The 19,216-nt window shown below is 52.5% G+C and overlaps 2 protein-coding genes across 2 annotated transcripts; both read right to left on the reverse strand.

Annotated features, from left to right (window-relative positions):
- Positions 1-634: 634 nt before the first annotated feature.
- ARHGEF4 (Rho guanine nucleotide exchange factor 4) lies at positions 635-13,532 on the reverse strand. Its single transcript, XM_028093644.2, has 9 exons — positions 13,392-13,532; positions 12,155-12,331; positions 11,894-12,073; positions 9,967-10,199; positions 9,515-9,644; positions 3,225-3,356; positions 2,199-2,442; positions 1,362-1,439; positions 635-816 (listed from the first exon to the last, which is right to left on the reverse strand). Exons 1-9 carry the CDS (start codon positions 13,515-13,517, stop codon positions 665-667), a joined length of 1,452 nt encoding a protein of 483 aa, XP_027949445.2. The 5' UTR covers positions 13,518-13,532; the 3' UTR covers positions 635-664.
- Positions 13,533-17,976: 4,444 nt separating this feature from the next.
- On the reverse strand, positions 17,977-18,147 carry SMIM39 (small integral membrane protein 39). Its single transcript, XM_088022173.1, has one exon. The coding sequence runs from the start codon at positions 18,145-18,147 to the stop codon at positions 17,977-17,979; it is 171 nt and encodes a 56-aa protein (XP_087878299.1).
- Positions 18,148-19,216: the final 1,069 nt, after the last annotated feature.

Below are 19,216 nucleotides of genomic sequence, written 5' to 3' on the forward strand. Positions count from 1 at the left end.
ACAACTGCATGTGGGCTGGTCACAGACCCTGTCGGAAGTATTCAGTGACTATGGTTTTGTTTTCTTTTCCACTATAAACAAACACATCACGAGTGAGGAAGGGTGTCCAGCAGCCAGGAGTGCCTAGAGGGGCTGGGAGGCAAAAATGAGTTGGCTCTGGGCCAGACATTTTTGTGCAGAGAATTCTGGTTCCCAACCTCCAGGGATGCAAGTTGCCTGGCACCACCAGCTGGGGACTGGGAGCCTGAGGGACAATTGGAGGGCAGAGGGGCACAGAGCCCAACTTTGCAGGGGCTAAAGGCAGATGGTCCCCTGCCCAGAGGAAACAGGAGGAGGGATGATCAGATGTCCAGAGAAGAGGGTTCAGAGCGGCCAGTCTTCTACACACTGGCCTGGCCGGTGGCTCCCAGGAGGCCCCATAGAGATCCAGAGGGTGGCAGGAGGCTCACCGCTGTGGGCCCCTGCCCCTCCAGCTGGTGTCTTCAGTGCACCAGTAGTGGGGAGGAATCCGCGAATGGGGCGCCGAGCAGCTCCCTCGCTCAGTCCGTAACTTTCAGTGTGCGTGACCAGCAGAGGAGGCCACATGCGGTGAGCCTCGGGGAGAAAAAGCTGGAGGCCCACTGGCAGGGCAGGTCCAGACAGTGCTGTCGGATGGGGAGCTGGTTCACTTGCGGAAGGGTGTCAGCCGGCTAATGCTGTGCCAGAAGGTGGACGGCTTCCGCTTGGGCTCTGCCAGTACCAAGACCTGTTGCTGGGGCAGGCTGGCGGGCAGTGCTGGGTGCTTCTGGCGTGCCAGGTAGTAGGGCCGGCTGAGGGCTGGGCAGAAGAAAGCAGGGATCATAGGTGCCTAGGGAGCCAGGTGGCACAGGGCATAGCGGCAGCCTCTGTTCGGGAGGGGGGTGGGATAGGGCCTGTCCCACGGGAGGGAACTGCCTTCCTATGGGGCCCACCACACCTAGTGGACTGGGCCACCTGCTAGCCTGCAGAGACGGTGTGGGGCCCTGGAGCTCCTCCATGGAACAGGCTGCATGCCAGGCATGTAACATCTCTGTAGGAATGGGGATATGAGCTCCTTGCCAGGTGACTGAAAAGGCCTCCCAGAAATCCTGCCTGGGGAGGTGCACTTCCACTAATGCTCCTGCTCTGGGGTACCCAAGGGAATTGAGAGCAAAATCAACTGCACACCGACGAAAGCTTTGTTACCAGCGGCCTCAACACCAATCTTTGGGAACAATTACCTGCAAAGGGCAGTGGGCAGCAGGTGGGCCCCAGGAGCTAGCTGCCTTTGGGGGGTCAGAGAAGAGTTTGATCATGGCTAGGGCCAGGCTGCTATGGAAGGCAGCAGGGAACCGTCTGCTTACCTTTGGGCTTCCCAGTGGCCTGCTGCTTGCTGGCATTCAGCATGGCCTGCTTTCTCTGCAGCTCGGTGATGGAGAAGCCTGGGAGGGAGGGCCACAAATGAGACCTCTGCTTACCTTGAGGAGTTGGCTGCCTTTTCTCCTCCCCCACCTCCCCAGCCAATATTCCTCTTGCCCTGTGTCTCCTGGCATCTGTGTGGTCCTCTGTGTACCCTGCACCTCCCACAGGACCTGGGATCCCATCATGCTGCAGATGTTCGGCATCCTGCTCAGCCAGCCTGCCTTGACCAACCAGGCAGAGGAGATGTGCAAGGGCCCTCCCCACATCCTTGCTCTATCCCATCTCTCACCCTGACCCAACCCCTGATGTATCTAGCATCTAGTGTCCTTTCTCTGCACTGTGGCTTTCCCAGACCAAGAGCCAATCTGGTCACTCTTGAGCATGATGCCGAGGGGCCCATGGAGAGGAGAAGAATGCAGTGGGAAAGTGCCTTGCTTATGTTAGGGTGGGGGAGGCTTCTCACAGCCAGTGCCCAAATCCTACTTGAATGCTTTGTGTTGGAAAGAGGCTTCACCGGGTCTCTGCAACTGAGCAGAGGGCCCCCACCTTAGGAAGTGTGCATGCATATGTGAGTGTTCTGGAAGCAAACCCCCAATAGGCCAGGAGACCCATGCCCTGGGGCTGAAATGAAGAGGTGCCCTGGAGCCTTGCCAAAACCTGAGGTCCTTAGGCGGTGGGACATGCTGTCTCAAGTCTCAAGGTTCTCCTGACCTTGTGTTCAGGGGTTAGGAGGGCTGGGTGGGCCCTCACAGTGGAACAAGGCTGATGGCGTCTCGCACCTGTCTCCTGGTCCAGCCGCACCTGCTCCCTCTCCCTGGCGAAGGCCTTGAGCCAGCGCTGCTTCTGCTCAGGCTTCCTGGCACACAGCAGGTGACTCTCTCCTGTGGTGCCGCAGAGCAGCCGGAAAGCATTCTTGACACTCACGTGGAGATCTCTGTCTTTTCCATCCTCCAGATCCACCACCTCCAGTCCATCCATATCCACTCGGCCCTTATAGTACAGCACATCCCGGCGGAGAAGGTCCTGCCAGAGACTCTGTGAGCTCCTGGCCAATCCTGCTTGTCGGGTCCCTCCCAGGCCTCTGAACCACTCTCCTGACCATGTTTATGCTTCACCCCACACCCTGCAATTGGAAGGGCCAGTGAGCTGCTCACCCACTTTCCCAGCAGATGGTGGGCTCATGAGGGCAGAGTGAGTGTGGTGTGCCCCACAGCTGTGTGCTGAAGCCATGATGCAGGAGCCTCACTCCTTCAGTGAAGGAGCTGGCCTTCAGTTACTGACTGACCTGGAGGGTCTTTAGGGTACCCATAGTCTCATGGGGAGGCAGCCATGGAAACAGTGGCCCAGGGCCCACCCTGCATGATAGAGAAGAGTACCAGGCCTACCAGGCTGGGCCCAGGGCCAGGAGCCAGGCAGGCTCCCTTGACAGAGCCACCTGGGCCATGTGTTGAGAGGAGTAGAAGCTACAGCAAAGAAGCAGCAGTGGGAGCAAGGACCCCAGGGCTTAGGGGGAGCTGAGGTTTGCAGGGACAGGAGAGGTGGCTTTAGAAGCAAGCAGGGGCTAGGTCAAGCAGGAAGGTATTCTCAACAACACTGGGCCCTGGTCAGACCACCATGGTCCTTGGGCTATTTGGCTCCCTCTGCAGAGAATCACCCTCAAAGGGCCTGTTCCACTGAAGGTCCCCAGGAAAAGGAGCCACCTGTGTGTGGCTCCTTTTCTTTGACAGTTACTCCCAGTCCTCAGCTTCACCCACTCTACTCCTGCTCTAAATGGCTCATCCAGCAGGGCACAGCAATTCTGGTACCTTCTTGCAGTAGATGAGTTGATGGTCAAAGAGAAAAAACATCCTCTGCTGGCTCTTGGCTTGTGGCTGTGTAACACGAGTCAGCTCCCCAGAGTAGATGAGTTCTGAGCTCCTGACCAGGAGATCTTCCCCCTGGGATACCCCAAGGAGAGCCGTGAGCTGAGTGCACCCAACATTGGAAGCCCTCTCCACTGGGCACTGCCTCCTGCCTCCATCATGGGGTTGGGCGGGCTCCCCACTGGCCTGGCCTGCCTGTGGCCCCCACTGGCAAGTAGTAAGCAGCAGGCCACTGAGGGAGGGGTTGCTCTTGAAGCTCAAGGAAGTGGTGGAGGCTGTTGGGTGGGGGGGGTAGTGAAAAGGTCATCTGACCTACAAGTTGGTTGTCTGCAAAATGGGGCCACGAGGCAGCCAGTGGCATGTGCACTTGAAATGTGGCCAATCCCTGCTGAGATGTTATGTAAGTAAAATAACACCAAATTTGAAGACTAACTAAAATAAAGAATGTGAAATATTTCACTAATGATTTTATGTTCAGTACACACTGAAATGATATGTTGGATATTCTGAGTTAAATAAAACATTATTAAAATTAATTTCACTTCCAGGAGAAACAAAAACTAAAAGAATTTGTGAACACGAAACCAGCCCTACAGAAATATTGAAACGGGGTCCTCTAAACGAGGAAAGAGCTAAAAGTAACATAGACCAGAAAGGAACAGAGACAATATACAGTAACAGTCACCTTACAGGCAATATGATGGCACTAAATCCATATCTTTCAATAGTTACTCTGAATGTAACAGGGTATCATATTGGATAAAAAAAAACAAGACCCATCGATATGCTGTCTGCAAGAGACTCATTTTAGACCCAAAGACATCTCCAGATTGAAAGTAAGGGGGTAGAAAACCATTTACCATGCTAATGGATACCAAAAGAAAGCTGGGGTGGCAATCCTTATATCAGACAAATTAGATTTTAAACCAAAAACTATAATAAGAGATGAGGAAGACACGACATCATACTTAAAGGGTCTATCCAACAAGAAGATCTAACAATTTTAAATATCTATGCCCCTAGGTGCGCCTGGGTGGCTCAGTTGTTGGGCATCTGCCTTCGGCTCGGGTCATGGTCCCAGGGTCCTGGGATCCAGCCCCGCATTGGGCTCCTGCTCCTCGGGAGGCCTGCTTCTCCCTCTCCCACTCCCCCTGTTTGTGTTTTCTCTCTCTCTCTGTGTCTGTCACTGTCAAATAAAGAAATAAAATCTTTTTTAAAAAAGAGAAAATAAATAAATAAATAAATAAATAAATAAATATCCATGCCCCTAACATGGGAGCAGCCAATTACATAAACCAATTAATAACAAAATCAAAGAAACACATCGACAACAATACAATAATAGTAGGGGACTCTAACACCCACCCCTCACTGAAATGGACACATCATCTAAGCCAAATATCAACAAGGAAATAAAAGCTTGAAATGACACACTGGACCAGACGGACTTCACAGATATATACAGAACATTCCATCCCAAAGCAACAGAATACACATTCTTCTCTAGAGCACATGGAACATTCTCCAGAATAGATCCCATCCTGGGTCACAAATCAGGTCTCAACTGGTACCAAAAGTTTGGGATCATTCCCAGCCTATTTTCGGACCACAATGCTTTGAAACTAGAACTCAACCACAAGAGGAAAGTTGGAAAGAACTCAAATACATGGAGGCTAAAGAGCATCCTACTAAAGAATGAATGGATCAACGAGGAAATTAAGAATTAAAAAAATTCACGGAAACCAATAAAAATGAAAACACAACTGTTCAAAATCTTTGGGATGCAGCAAAGGTGGTCCTAAGAGGAAAGTATATAGCAATACAAGCCTTTCTCAAGAAACAAGAAAGGTCTCAAATACACAACCTAAGACCTACACCTAAAGGAGCTGGAGAAAGAACAGCAAATAAAGCCTAAACCCAGCAGGAGAAGAGAAATAATAAAGATCAAAGCAGAAATCAATGAAATAGAAACCAAAAGAACAGTAGAACAGATCAACAAAACTAGGAGCTGGTTTTTTGAAAGAATTAATAAGATTGATAAACCCCTGGCCAGACTTATCAAAAAGAAAAGAGAAACGACCCAAATAAATAAAATCATGAATGAAAGGGGAGAGATCACAACCAACACCAAAGAAATACAAACAATGATAAGAACCTATTATTAGCAACTATATGCCAGCAAATTAGATAATCTGGAAGAAATGGATGCATTCCTAGAGATGTATCAACTACCAAAACTGAACCAGGAAGAAATAGAAAACCTGAACAGACCCATAACCACTAAGGAAATTGAGGCAGTTATCAAAAATCTCCCAATAAAAAAGAGCCCAGGGCCAGATGGCTTCCCAGGGGAATTCTACCAAACATTTCAAGAAGAATTAATACCTATTCTTCTGAAAGTGTTCCAAAAAATAGAAATGGAAGGAAAACTTCCAAACTCTTTTTTTGAGGCCAGCATTGCCTTGATCCCCAAATCAGACAAAGACCCCATCAAAAAGGAGAACTACAGACCAATATCCCTGATGAACATGGATGCAAAAATTCTCACCAAAACACTAGCCAATAGGATCCAACAGTACATTAAAAGGATTATTCACCACGACCAAGTGGGATTTATTCCTGGGCTGCAAGGCTGGTTCAACATCTGCAAATTAATCAGTGTGATACAATACATTAATGAAAGAAAGAACAAGAACCATATGATCATCTCAATAGACGCAGAAAAAGCATTTGACAAAGTACAGCATCCTTTCTTGATTAGGACTCTTCACAGTGTAGGGATAGAGGGTACATACCTCAATATCATAAAAGCCATCTATGAAAAACCTACAGCAAATATCATTCTCAATGGGGAAAAACTGAGAACTTTCCCCCTAAGGTCAGGAACACGACAGGGTTGTCCACTATCACCACTGCTGTTCAACATAATACTAGAAGTCCTAGCCTCAGCAATTAGACAACAAAAAGAAGTAAAAGGCATCCTAATCAGCAAAGAAGAAGTCAAACTCTCTTTTTGCAGATATGATACTTTATGTGGCAAACCCAAAAGACTACACCCCAAAACTGCTAGAACTCATACAGGAATTCAGTCAAGTGGCAGGATATAAAATCAATGCAGAGAAATCAGTGGCATTCCTATACACCAACAACAAGACAGAAGAAAGAGAAATTAAGGAGTCGATCCCATTTACAACTGCGCCCAAAACTGTAAGATACCTAGGAATAAACCTAACCAAAGAGGCAAAGGATCTGCACACAGAAAACTACAGAATACTCATGAAAGAAATTGAGGAAGACACAAAGAAGTGGAAAAACATTCCATGCTCATGGATTGGAAGAATAAATATTGTGAAGATGTCTATGCTACCTAGAGCAATCTACACATTTAATGCAATCCCTATCAAAATACCATCAGCATTTTTCACAGAGTTGGAACAAATAATCCTAAAATTTGTATGGAACCAGAAAAGACCCCGAATAGCCAGAGGAATACTGAAAAAGAAAAGAAAAGCTGGTGGCATCACAAAGGCAGATTTCAAGCTCTATTACAAAGCTGTAATCATCAAGACAGTATGGTACTGGCACAAAAACAGACACATAGATCAGTGGAACAGAACAGAGAGCCCAGAAATGGACCCTCAACCCAATGATCAACTAATCTTCAACAAAGCAGGAAAGACTATCCAATGGAAAAAGTCTCTTCAACAAATGGTATGGGGAAAATTGGACAGCCACATGCAGAAGAATGAAACTGGACCATTTCCTTACACCACCCACAAAAATAGACTCAAAATGGTTGAAAGACCTAAATGTGAGACAGGAATCCATCAAAATCCTTGAGGAGAACACAGGCAGCAACCTCTTCGACCTCAGCCACAGCAACTTCTTCCTAGAAACATCGCCAAAGGCAAGGGAAACAAGGGCAAAAACGAACTATTGGGACTTCATCAAGATAAAAAGCTTTTGGGGTGCCTGGGCGGCTCAGTCATTGGGCGTCTGCCTTCGGCTTGGGTCATGATCCCAGGGTCCTGGGATCGAGTCCCACATCGGGCTCCCTCCTCGGAGGGAAGCCTGCTCTCCCTCTCCCACTCCCGCTGCTTGTTTCTGCTCTTGCTATTTCTGTCTCTGTCAAATAAATAAATAAATAAATAATTCTTAAAGTAAAAAAAAAAGATAAAAAGCTTTTGCACAACAACAAAAAAAACAGTCAACAGAACCAAAAGACAACGGACAGAATGGGAGAAGATATTTGCAAATGACATATCAGATAAAGCACTAGTATCCAAGATCTACAAAGAACTTATCAAACTGAACACCCAAAGAACAAATAATCCAATCAAGAAATGGGCAGAAGACATGAACAGACATTTCTGCAAAGACATCCAAATGGCCAACAGACACATGAAAAAGTGCTCAATATCACTCGGCAGCAGGGAAATCCAAATCAAAACCTCAGTGAGATACCACCTCACACCAGTCAGAATGGGAAAAATGAAAAAAAATCAGGAAATGATAGATGTTGGCGAGGATGTGGAGAAAGGGGAACCCTCCTTCACTGTTGGTGGGAATGCAAGCTGGTGCAGCCACTCTGGAAAACAGTATGGAGGTTCCTCAAAAAGTTAAAAATAGAGCTACCCTATGACCCAGCAATTGCACTACTAGGTATTTACCCCAAAGATACAAATGTAGTGATCCGAAGGGGCACCTGCACCCCAATGTTTATAGCGGCAATGTCCACAATAGCCAAACTGTGGAAAGAGCCTAGATGTCCATCAACAGATGAATGGATAAAGAAGCTGTGGTATATATATATGTATATATCATACACACACACACACACACACACACACACACAATGGAATATTATGCAGCCATCACAAAAAAAGAAATCTTGCCATTTGCAACAATGTGGATGGAACTTAGAGGGTATTATGCTAAGCGAAGTAAGTCTCTCAGAGAAAGACAATTATCATATGATCTCACTGATATGTGGAATTTGAGAAACAAGGCAGAGGATCATAGGGGAAGGGAGGGAAAAATGAAACAAGATGAACCAGAGAGGGAGACGAACCATATGAGACTCTTAATCTCAAGAAACAAACTGAGAGCTGCTGAAGTGGTGGGGGGCGGGAGGGATGGGGTGGCTGGGTGATAGACATTGGGGAGGGTATGTGCTATGGTGAGCACTGTGAATTGTGTAAGACTGATGAATCACAGACCTATACCCCTGAAACAAATAATACATTATATGTTAATAAAAATATATATTAAAAAAATTACTGAGCAGAAAAAAAAAATTAATTTCACTTGCTTTTTTCTCTGTTTTAAGATGGCCTTTAGAACATATACACTTACTTATGTGACTCCCATGATATTTCGTTCAGTGTTGCGCTCAAGAATAGTTAGACCTGGCTAGAAGTCACCTGGGAACCTTGTCTTTTAGGGGCTAAGGAAGTTTTCTCAGCTAAATGTAGTTAGTACCTGAAGCCCCATCATTAGACTTCAAACTTTCAGGCTAAGCCCTGCCCCCTCCCGGTTCCTCCTGGGAAATGCAAACTTCAGCCAGGAGTTTTTGGCAGCTGTTCAGTTTGGGATAAGTGAATTTTGTAGGGGTTCTTAGCCAGGTCTGGGCCTCAGAACCAAGCACGGGGAAAATAAAAAACCCTAAACAAAACAAAGACCACATTGCTCAGCCCCACTACCAGGGATTCTAATTTCCTAGTTCTAGGATGAGGCCCAAGAATCTGTATTTTCATAATATTTATGGCTAGTGGGTGGAGGTGAGAGAACAGAACAGGAAATGTCCCTGTTAGTTCAGGCCTCCGGCGGCTTTAGAAGGCAAGACTGGCAGATACAAGGGGTATGTGCAAGCCAGAAGAATGGAACCAGGAGGCTCTGACCCATGGCAATCCGTTTTTGGTCGTGCTATGGCAGGCCTGAACCCTTCTGTTGGGAGGAGTCCCAATATTTACTAAAACTGGGGGCTGGCCTGTCCTCCTGCTGCACTGGCTGGCCGCACCAGGAGCGACATCTTATCTCACACATGCTCTACACTCTCGACCACCAGGCCTGCAGCTCAGTGCTCGGGTGGGTTGGCCTGGGCAGAGGACCAGCTTTCTTACCACTAGTACCTGTCTGCCAGCTCCCAGGAGCACGGCTCCCTGCTTCAGCTCCTTCCTAGATTGTTGAGGGGCAGAGCCCCAGTGGTATTTTGTGGGGTGTGGGACCCTCACCTCCCAGTCCTCTATGGAGCTCTGCCACTGAGCAATCTTGTCAATGTTTTCAAGCCTCCGTTTCCGTTCGTTGATGAGCTGGGCCACGTTCTTCATGGCATGTAGGGCTGCTTCCACGTCCTTGAAATCCCTGGGGCAGAAGACAGATGGAAGAAGGCCGCACTACGGAGAGCAGAGAGGGGCCCCCTGTGGAGCTGCTTCCCTCTGGGGCTCTGCCCTTGGCCAGTTCTTCACTTGTCAACACACACCTGGCTGGGCACAGCAGAACCGAATACCCCATTTTTGTCCTGTCCCCTCCTTGCAGCAACAGCATGCGACAGTGGGGCCTGTTTGACTGTGGGCTGCCAGCCAGAGCCTATAGCAGTGGCCACCCACGGCCAGTAGGCGACACCCCGGCTGGCCCCCAGGGCAGAAGAGCCTGGAGCCGCCCTTGCTCCCCCGCGGCCTCCTACCTGTGCTGGGGGTGTGTGTACTTGAGCAGCTCGGCCAGCTGCAGAGGGTACTTGCAGATCTTCTGCACGGGGGTCAGCAGGAAGCCGTCCAGTGAGATGTCGATCATCTTCTGTAGCAGCCGGCAGGCCTCAAAGAAGTACACGTACTTGCTGAGCTTGGCGAGCCGGGACAGCTCCACACAGGCGTTGGGGTGGTTGTTGCAGTACTCTGAGTAGATCTGGAAATCCGCTTGCTGGGGGCACAGCTGGAGGTTAGCATGGGGAGCCCCTGCCCCTCAGGCCACCCAGGTGACTCAGGCACAGCATCGGGAGCGAGCCTCTGCATTTCCTTCAGGAGCTGGGCTCGGAGGGCCCAGGCTCTGTCTACCCACTTCACTGGGCGCAAACTATGTGGAATTAGGCACAGGAATGTGAGAGACCTGAAAACTCAGGCATGTGTGTGCCCTGTCGCCACCTAGCTTTCTCAGCAGGGCCCTCAGCAGAGATTCTGACCGTATGTCTTGTTTTTTGGATGAAATCAATGATGCTAATAAGGAAGCATTATAAGGCCAAAAACCAGAGAGACAAGGAAAGAGAGAGAGAGGAGAGGAGAGAGAGGGAGAGAGAGGGGGAGTGGCAGGGAGAAAGAGAGGGAGAGAAGGAGTGAAGGAGTAAAAGAAGGAAAGGGAAACAGGGAAAGAGAGGGAGAGGGAGAGAGAGGGAGAGGAGAAAGAGATTAAGAGAGATTAAATGGATGCCAGGGTCTATGGCTATGTCCCCTGGATTGTTCTCCTCAGCCCAGTGTCTTGCTTCTCCTTCACAAAGCTCTTTCATATCTGAAAGACAGCCACTGCGCCACTTTGTTCAACACAATGTGACAGATATATCCACATTGTGTGTGTATCATACAGGAGACTCACAGTGCCTTTTTTTTTAAGTTCCATCTACCTAGAGCCAGAGAAAGACTGGGTGTGCCCTATAGGGACTAGGACTTCATGGACTTAGGTGGGAAAGGAGGGTAACAGCAGTTGGCTGGCTGGCGGGTTGCTGGGATGGTCACACTAGGTAATTTCGATAAAGTGACTGCCCCCCCCTTTCCTGCCCCCATCACAGCTCTGCCTGCTGAATAACTGGCTGCAAATCCCATACTCACGCAGGTGCTCTGACCCACCCCCAGTTCCTGCTCGGAGAGTCTAAGGTCTCCCTTTCCAGTTCTCCTCCTGCCACTGGAGTGGGGGGCCAGGGCCCTTCCAACACCAGGAAGGAACCCACATTGTCCTTCATGGGCCGCATCCTCGGCTCAACCGCACATGACTGCCACAGGAGAGGGATAGTAACAAGTGCCTTTCTTACCAAGCAAGGCCAGAAGGAGTCCATCTAGCCCAGACCAGGCCCATGAACCCTGGCTAAATTTCAACTGGCATTTAGCGTGGAAGTTAAGCACTGTACATTCCACAAATTCCAGTTTTCTCAGTGTGTGAGGAAGCCGAGAACCTGTTAGGAACAGCTCTGAGGATGCTCAACAGGTAGCCCAGCCCAACTCTGTCTTCTACTTACTCTAGCCCAAGCAAAGCTTTTCAGGCAGATGCCCAGGCACCCCTGCTCCAAGGAGCCTTCTCTGGCTTGGTCAGCCTCCCAAACAAGGAGAGACACTGCTAAAACCGTGTGGGAGCGTGAGGGCAAGGTGGGCAGTAGGGGTGTGGGGCCTGGAAGCTTCTGGGCAAAGAGCAGCAGGTTGCCTGGGCTTTAGCCAGCAGGGTCGACTTTGGAGGGGAGGCAGGCACAGGAGGCAAGGGCGAAGGGTGGCTTTGTGCTGGGGCCAGGGGGACTGTGTGTGTAGCCAGGCGCGGACCCCCAGCCGAGATGGGCAGGGTAGGAGGCCCGCGGACTGGGGAGACAGGGTGCGTGGGTCCTGGGCAGAGGGGTGTCTGGGGCAGGGCGTGCTCACGTGCTCCAGGAAGCAGGCGCCCAGCTCACTCAGGTGGGGGCGCTCCCTATTGAACCTCTGCTCCAGCGCCTTCACAAACGCCTTCTGGCACCGGTAGATGTCCTCGATGTTCCCGAAGATGGTGCGCAGCTGCTCCTCGCTGAACATGTCGGCGCGCTTGCGACACTGCCTGATGTAGCCCTGCGGCCCGCGGCCCGTCAGGTCTCTCTCCGGACACCCCCGTCCCCCACACCACCATCCGCACCCCCCGCCGGGCCTCACCTCGCAGATGTCGCGCAGGTGCTTGATGTAGTCCCGCTCGGTGCTGAGGATCTCGTTGATGACGTTGGTCCGCATCTGGTCCTTGCTGCTCTGCGCCTCGGCCCCTCCATCCGCGGCTCCGCCGTCCCCGGTCCGCAAGGCCTCGTCGTCGGCGGGCTCGTCCTGGTTCACCCGCAGCTGCAGGCAGCGTGCGGCTGGTCAGCGCCCCTCAGGTCAGCCCCCGCCGAAGCTCAGCGCCCCGCGACCGGCACGCGGCGGCAGCGGGGAACGGAGGCTCGGAGGACGTGTAGACCGGGCAGCCCCTTTCCCCCAGCACCCGAGACCGCGCCTGCCCCTCTGAAGGCACGGCTCCTCCTTGTCTCCCTTCTCCTCTCGCTCCTGGGCTGATTCTGAACTCAGTGCTGGGAGTGGAGCAGATGCTCTCTTGGGGTTCGGACCCAGTGCCTGCTCACACAGGGCCGGCCCTCTAGGGGCTGTGACAGAAGAGGATGGGTGACAGGGCCTTTCTGGCTCCTCTCTGACCTGTAAGTAGGACAGGCTAGAGGTGGAGAGTGGGCAGTTTATCCACAGGGTTTGGGGCAGCAGAAGCAACGAACCCCAAGGTCTGGGATATCTCCTCCCCACTGCCCTCTGCCTGGCCTTTGAGAAAGCACCATGATTCCTTCCTAGGAGACCAAAGGCTGCCACAGGTAGGCTCTGGGTCCCCTTCCTGTGAGCTCTTGTGCTAATGACTTAACTTGTCCATGCCTCAGTTTTCCCAGGTGTAAGGGGCTGTTCCCAGCTCCCAGGGCATTGTGAAAGTTATAATTGAGATGCCCGTCCAAATTTTCTGCACGGGGTTTAGTAAATGCCCAGTGCTGAGTTGTTTGTGGTGATGGAATTCTAACAGGCAGATTCCCCCTGGAGGAATGCACACACCATCATTTCTGACCCGTTCCTTTCTGGACACTGAGGGCACCCTGGAGGGAGGGGTGGGAGCAGGCAGGAGTTGGCGATGGCTCTGCAGGAGGAGGAAGGCTGTGTCACAACTATGGCTGGCCTTCTGGACACCTCGCTCCCCATCTCCAACCCACAGTCTTGCAGTCCCAGCACAGCCCTGAGGGTGGGGGCAGGCAGGGGGCGGGGGGATGTCCATGCCCAGCACCTCAGACCCCAGAGCAGTTTCAGGTCTGCACGTCTGAGCAGAGCCACTTGGCTCCTAATGGGCACAGGAGAAGCACACAGGCTGGTGCCATACCCGCACAAAGCTGGCTGGAAACCAGCCCTCGCCGTCAGCAACACGACCCCACCACCACTCTCTGTTGGTGGCATCCATTACTTCGATGACATCCCCAGCTTTGAAGCCCAGTTCCTGGTCATCCATGGTGACATGGTCCCAGAGTGCTTCAGCACAGACCACACTGCCATCACTGATGAGCTGTGGAGAGAGCCACAGATAGCAGATCAGTGGGGAAGGCTGTCATGGACCTCCTCATGGGTCAGGGTGCTCTGCCCTCTCCCCTCCATCCCTCAGCAGCCCTGCAAAGAGGGGATCCTGACTCATGTTACAGAGGAGTGAACAGAGGTTCCCTCTGAGCCCATCACTCTTCAGGGGACAGGACTATGCCCTGGGCATGTCTAGACTGGCAGGGCTCGTGATGAAGCCTGAAGTGAACTTGAGCACTAGAATCCTGGTGAGCCACAGAATCTGAGAGGCAAGTGTGTTGCTCACTCCCCTGCACAGGGCACACCTTCCTCCCACCCCACTGGACCAGTGAGTCACTTACTATTCTCAGCTTCATTTACCATCTCTGCTCTGCTCTGGGAGGCTGGGGCTGAGCACAGCAGGCTGCATTTCTTCTGTGCTAGCTACCCCGTTAGGTTCTCCCAATGTGGCACTGGAGGGGACCACAAGGCCAGAGGGAGAAGGGGCTTACTCCCTCCCACTGGCTTTCTGTGGACTTGCATTACCTGTGAGGTCACCTGGCAAGCACCAGCGCCACTCCTCCTAGGTACGGGGCGGGGTGGGGTGGGGGGGCGCCCATCCATCACAGTAGCTAGATCTGGTTTGCCGTGTTTTTCCGAACACTTGCGGAACCAGTCTCATGGCCCTCCCCCACCACCCCAACCTGCACTAGCTGAGCAGCACCTAGCCTCAGACTTCTAGGTCCCAAGGCCCACAGGATCCTCAGCTTTAATTATTCCAATCTCTTTACTTTATTCCCTAGCTCTAGGAGAGGTAGGTACATCTTGCAGCTGCTATCTCTGTAATAGATACCTCAGGATTGTTCTTGTGCACTTGGTTATGGGGTCAGGCACTTTATATCTGGCTCACAAGTCTTTATAGTAATTTCTCTCTGCTGAAATAATTTGGTGTGTTTCCTTCCTCCCACATGGTCATGAACCTTACATCAGGAGGGATGCTCCCCTGCCCTGAGGGGCAGGGAGATAGGACTCCCTCCCTCCCCCATACCCCAGGCAGCCCTTGTGCTTAGAGCTCCATTTGCTGTTGGGCTGATGCCTGCTTTCCTGTAATGTGGGCTCAGTTTCTGCTCTATGAATAATGAATGGCTCTGGGGCTTAGGACAAGAGGAGGGGTTGGTTGGGGGCTATACAAGATGTGAGATCCAGGGGCACCTGGGTGGCTCAGTCGTTAAGCGTCTGCCTTTGGCTCAGGTCATGATCCCAGAGTCCTGGGATCGAGTCCCGCATCAGGCTCCCTGCTCAGCGGGAAGCCTGCTTCTCCCTCTCCCACTCCCCCTGCTTGTGTTCCCTCTCTAGCTGTGTCTCTCTCTGTCAAATAAATAAATAAATCTTTAAAAAAAAAAAAAAGAGGTGAGGTCCACGTCTGCTGGGACCAAGTGTTGGCTCTGCAGGGTGGCTCTTTGGCAGTAAAGGCCTCAGAGCATCAACCAGTCAGGCCCTTTGCAACCAACTATTTCCTCCTCTGAACTGCTTGCCTCTGCTCCCACTCGTGCGTGTGAATCCTTCCTTGGCTTCAGGTCCAGTGGGGCCTTCTCTGGGTACTCCCAGCACAGTGTGTGTGCTGTTCCTCAGACTGAAATAGGAGCCAGAACAGGGCTGCAACAGGACTGTCTGGATCTCCTGCTGAGAGTTCCAGTAGCTAAGGGGTCTCCCCCAGGCCCTGAATGGGCAGGGTGAAAGGTGGGGTAGGCCACCTGGATACCAGAGCCCACTCAGGCTGGAACCTTCCTCCAGGGTAGGGCCTGAGCAAGCACATTCAGAAACCTCCAGTTCGTGTTTTCTGGGGATAAAACCTGCTTCAAACACTGATGAAACCACTCCTCCGAATGATCTACAGCCGATGTGTATACCTATTCTCCCATGCAAAGCCATTCAGGGTCTGCAGGTTCCTGGTGCCCACCCAGGGGCCCTGGACACCAAGCAGTGGGTTATTCCTGGGGGGCTGCATGCCTCTTCAAGGGACCGTTGAACTCAGCCCAGCTAAAAAGACCTACTACAGGCATGTCCTCTTCTGCAGGAAGGCCTGGCCCCCAGGATCAAGACCTCCTGTCTGCAATCCGAACAAAATGAGGCAAGAGGACTCAGAGAGGCCACATGAAGGTTCCTGCTATACCTAGGGAGCAGGCACTAGATTAGGCAGCCCAGAGCAGGCACGCTCCACACAAGCAGGCTACCACCTCTAGCCTTGGAGGATCTTGCCTGAAGACAAGGAAGAAGCAGACTACTCAAGGGTGGGGTGGGTGAGCCATGTGGGCTGCAGGTGAATGTCCTCTTTCAGGGACAGTGATCACAGGTGAGCAGATACATCAGGACAGAAGATGTGTGTGACCAAGGGTGAGTGTGAGCATAAGGACAGAGGGTGTGTATGACCTCAGGCAAGTGTGTGCGTCACAATGGAGGGAATGTGTGACTACAGGCTATCTGGGTAGTTTTGATCCTTGAGAGGTGCATGTCCTGAGACTCCCTCTTCCTGCACAAACCCCGACATGCACCTGCCAACACACATTTATACACTCGCTACGGGGATGCTACACTCTGATCACCTGAGAACAGTATGCCACACTGCAGGTGAATGCCGTCCACCCTCAGTTCACACCAGCTGCACATGCAGGTCTCCAGGACAGCGTGGAAGCTGCCTTTCACTGTTGGAGCCCAGGCAGGGAGGACGTAATGCAGACATACTCCACACAGCCCCGCTTCCCGCCATTTCCCTGCCCAGGTCGTTCCCTACTAATATTATCCAGATCAGGTGTCTCCTCCTAACCCCGGGTTCTCTCAAATGAGCCCTGAGCAAAGCCCCTCTTGTATGGGCCAGTGCCTCCTCCCGCCGCTTTCCTCTGCCAGCCTTGCAGAGAGCGGGGATCCTACACAGGTGGTTTCCTCTATAGCTGCAGAGGTAGGGCTTCCCAGAGAGACCATGGTTCCTGACACCTTTATGGACAAGCCCCGACACCTGCCTTGTCCAGTCAGCCATAAGCCCTTTTTGGTAGTGGGGGTGGCCACCTTTGTCACTTCCTTGTCCCAGTGCCTTGCTGTGCACAGAAGGTACTCGACAGACATATAGCCATGAGTAATTCCCCCGATCTCCCTGTGCTTTGGTCCCTACTGACGCCCACAGTAACCATGGGCTCTCCCTGGGCCACTAAGCTCCTCTATAGATCTGCAAATGTGAGGCACTCTGTCAAGTTATAGCAATGACATTAACCATTTATGTGATGTCACCAAGATAAAATGTAGCTCTAAGAGGTCAGAGAGGCATTCTACCTCCGACAGCCCAGAGGCCACGAGGGCCCACACTGGATGGGTTTCTGGGCAGAGGCCCTTCCTGATGCTCTGTCTGAGGTGCAGCTGCATGGAAGCCCAGATTTAAGTCCAGCAGGCTGAGGGGCAAGGGTTGCAGGCTCTTTCTTGGCCTGGCAGTGGGGAGCAGAAGCTGGTTCTGAGACATGGAATATTTATGTGGAGGCAGTTGGGGAACTGTCCCCATGGAGGGACAGGGGCAGGATCCACTCCTGTACCCCAGAGATTTTGATAGGCTTCAGGAAGCCAGGCCTTGTGTCAGAGTTCCCCCTGATGAGCACCCACTACCTTTCCCACCCTGTCCCATCTCCTGTCTCTCACATATGCAGGATGGTGGAGGATTCCAATCAGATAGTCTGGGAAGGAATGTGGCTCAGCTTCTTTGGGCCCCTGTACAGCAGGGGACAGAGGGTATTCAGAATGCCACCTTCCAGGGGGTGCAGGAGGGGCTCTGCCTGTAGTGGGGGCACGCTGACTGAGACCACTAAGACCTAAAATGGGAAAAGCAACTGCAGATGACATGTGAAGAGGAGCCCACTCATCTTCCCAGACATTTTTCAACCCACACAGAAACGCATGTCCAGTTCCGCTCACACGGCAGTCACATGTACTGTTTCCAGACAACCATAGACAGCCGTGGCCACAGCTGCATCCGCATCCTCAGCTACACAGAGAGACGCGCCATTTTAGACACACGCACGCGCGCGCACACACACACACACACACCACGGCACAAAGGACAGATGGAAAGACCCTGTGGCACAAGTGTCATTAGGCCCCGAGTCACCTGCGGGGCCGCATCCCCAGGGGGGCGCACACACACAGACCGGGCCTTGGCACATGGGGCTGGCAGGGGAGGCCTCCCCTGGTGGCGTCCGGTGCGGGGCTCACGGGGGCCAGACGGAACCAGCCGCCGCACCTCGGGCCACTGCGGGCTGCGAGCCGCGGCGGGCACCGAGGAGGACGGGGCTGAGAGGGAAGACGCGCGGCGGCCGCAGGAGCCCAGCGCCGGCGCCACTCACCCCTGCGCGGTTTCCCGCGGCGCCCTGCCCGGGCGGTCAGCGGAAGGCCAGCAGGAATATCAGCACGACGTTGATGAGGACCAGGAGCGCCAGCACGCCGAAGACCACCACGCGCTGGGCGCCGGGGGGCAGGTTGCAGCGCAGCAAGGCGCGCAGGGCGCTCCCGGGCGCCGCGGGGCGTCGCCGGGACTGCGGGGCCCTGGCCATGGCGCCCGGCCTCCCGGCTCCGTGCGGCCGAGAGATGCCGCTGCGATAGGGCGGGAGCGGGGCGGCCGGGAGCGCCCGGAGGGGGGCGGAGCCGCCTGCGCTCGCCGGGCCCGGGGCTTCTCCCGCTCAGCCCGCGACGTGCGCGCCGCGTCTCTCAGGTCCCGCAGCCCTATAGCAACGGAGCGGCTGCAGGGGCGGGGGAGCCAGGGCGGGAGGGGTGAGGAGGCTTGGACTTGCGCAGCGCTCTGCCCTGGGCGCTTCCCGGGGTGTGTGTCCGGGGGACCTCAACGCCCCCTCGGCGGTTCTGGCCCACGCTCGGGGCGGGGGTGGGAGGAGGCGCTCGGGGGGGGGGGGCGCTGCGGGCCTTCGCAGGTACTGGCGCACCGCGGCCGTGGGGATGGGCCAGCGGTTCTGATTCCTAACACCAAGAGCTGTCTTGGCCTCCACTTCAGAGGAGTAAATGCGGCTCTGAAAGGTCCGGTAATTTGCTCACTCAAAATCTCATGGGTATACAGGGATGGTGGAAACAGGATTTGAACTCAGGACAGATTGACGTGATCCACATCGAGGTGCTCCCTTCAGGTCCTGACTCAGGACCTCTCCTTACTGACCCATCAGAGCAGCGTTTTGTTCCTTTGGGAAAGCAGCTGGCTTCTTCAGCTGCTATTCCCCGCCTCCTCCCAGATTTATTGAAGTATAAGTGACAAATAAAAATTGTATATACTTATACTTAAGGTGTACAATTTGGTGTTTTGAAACAGGTATACATTGTGAAATAATCACCACAATCAGGCTAGTTACCATATCTATCACCTCACACAGTTACCATTTGTGTGTCTATGTGTGGTGACAACTCTTAAGATCTATCCTCTAAGCACCTTTCAAGTGCACAACACAGTATTGTTAACTATGGTCACCATGCTGCAGGTTAGATCTCTAGAACTTATTCATCTTGCAGATACTTTGTATCCCTTTGTCTGACATTTCCTCATTTCTCCCTCCCCCGACTCCAGGCAATCATTGTTCTCCTCTCTGCTTCTATGAGTTTGACTTTTAGCTTATAAATATG

The sequence above is a fragment of the Eumetopias jubatus genome, unplaced genomic scaffold, assembly GCF_037043125.1.
Source record: "Eumetopias jubatus isolate StellerSeaLion01/CBP00866 unplaced genomic scaffold, mEumJub1_p1.0 scaffold_3, whole genome shotgun sequence".
In the NCBI taxonomy this organism is placed as follows: domain Eukaryota; kingdom Metazoa; phylum Chordata; class Mammalia; order Carnivora; family Otariidae; genus Eumetopias; species Eumetopias jubatus.

What these genes read in the sequence shown, in the direction of transcription:
- ARHGEF4 (XM_028093644.2), bottom strand. Translation starts at nt 13,517, where the DNA reads ATGGATGACCAGGAACTGGGCTTCAAAGCTGGGGATGTCATCGAAGTA. An exon ending in ACCTGCGCGACATCTGCGAG is followed by an intron (nt 12,074 to 12,154) that starts GTGAGGCCCGGC and finishes CGCGGGCCGCAG; the next exon opens with GGCTACATCAGGCAGTGTCG. An exon ending in TACACACACCCCCAGCACAG is followed by an intron (nt 9,645 to 9,966) that starts GTAGGAGGCCGC and finishes CTTCTGCCCCAG; the next exon opens with GGATTTCAAGGACGTGGAAG.
- SMIM39 (XM_088022173.1), bottom strand. Translation starts at nt 18,147, where the DNA reads ATGGCCAGGGCCCCGCAGTCCCGGCGACGCCCCGCGGCGCCCGGGAGC.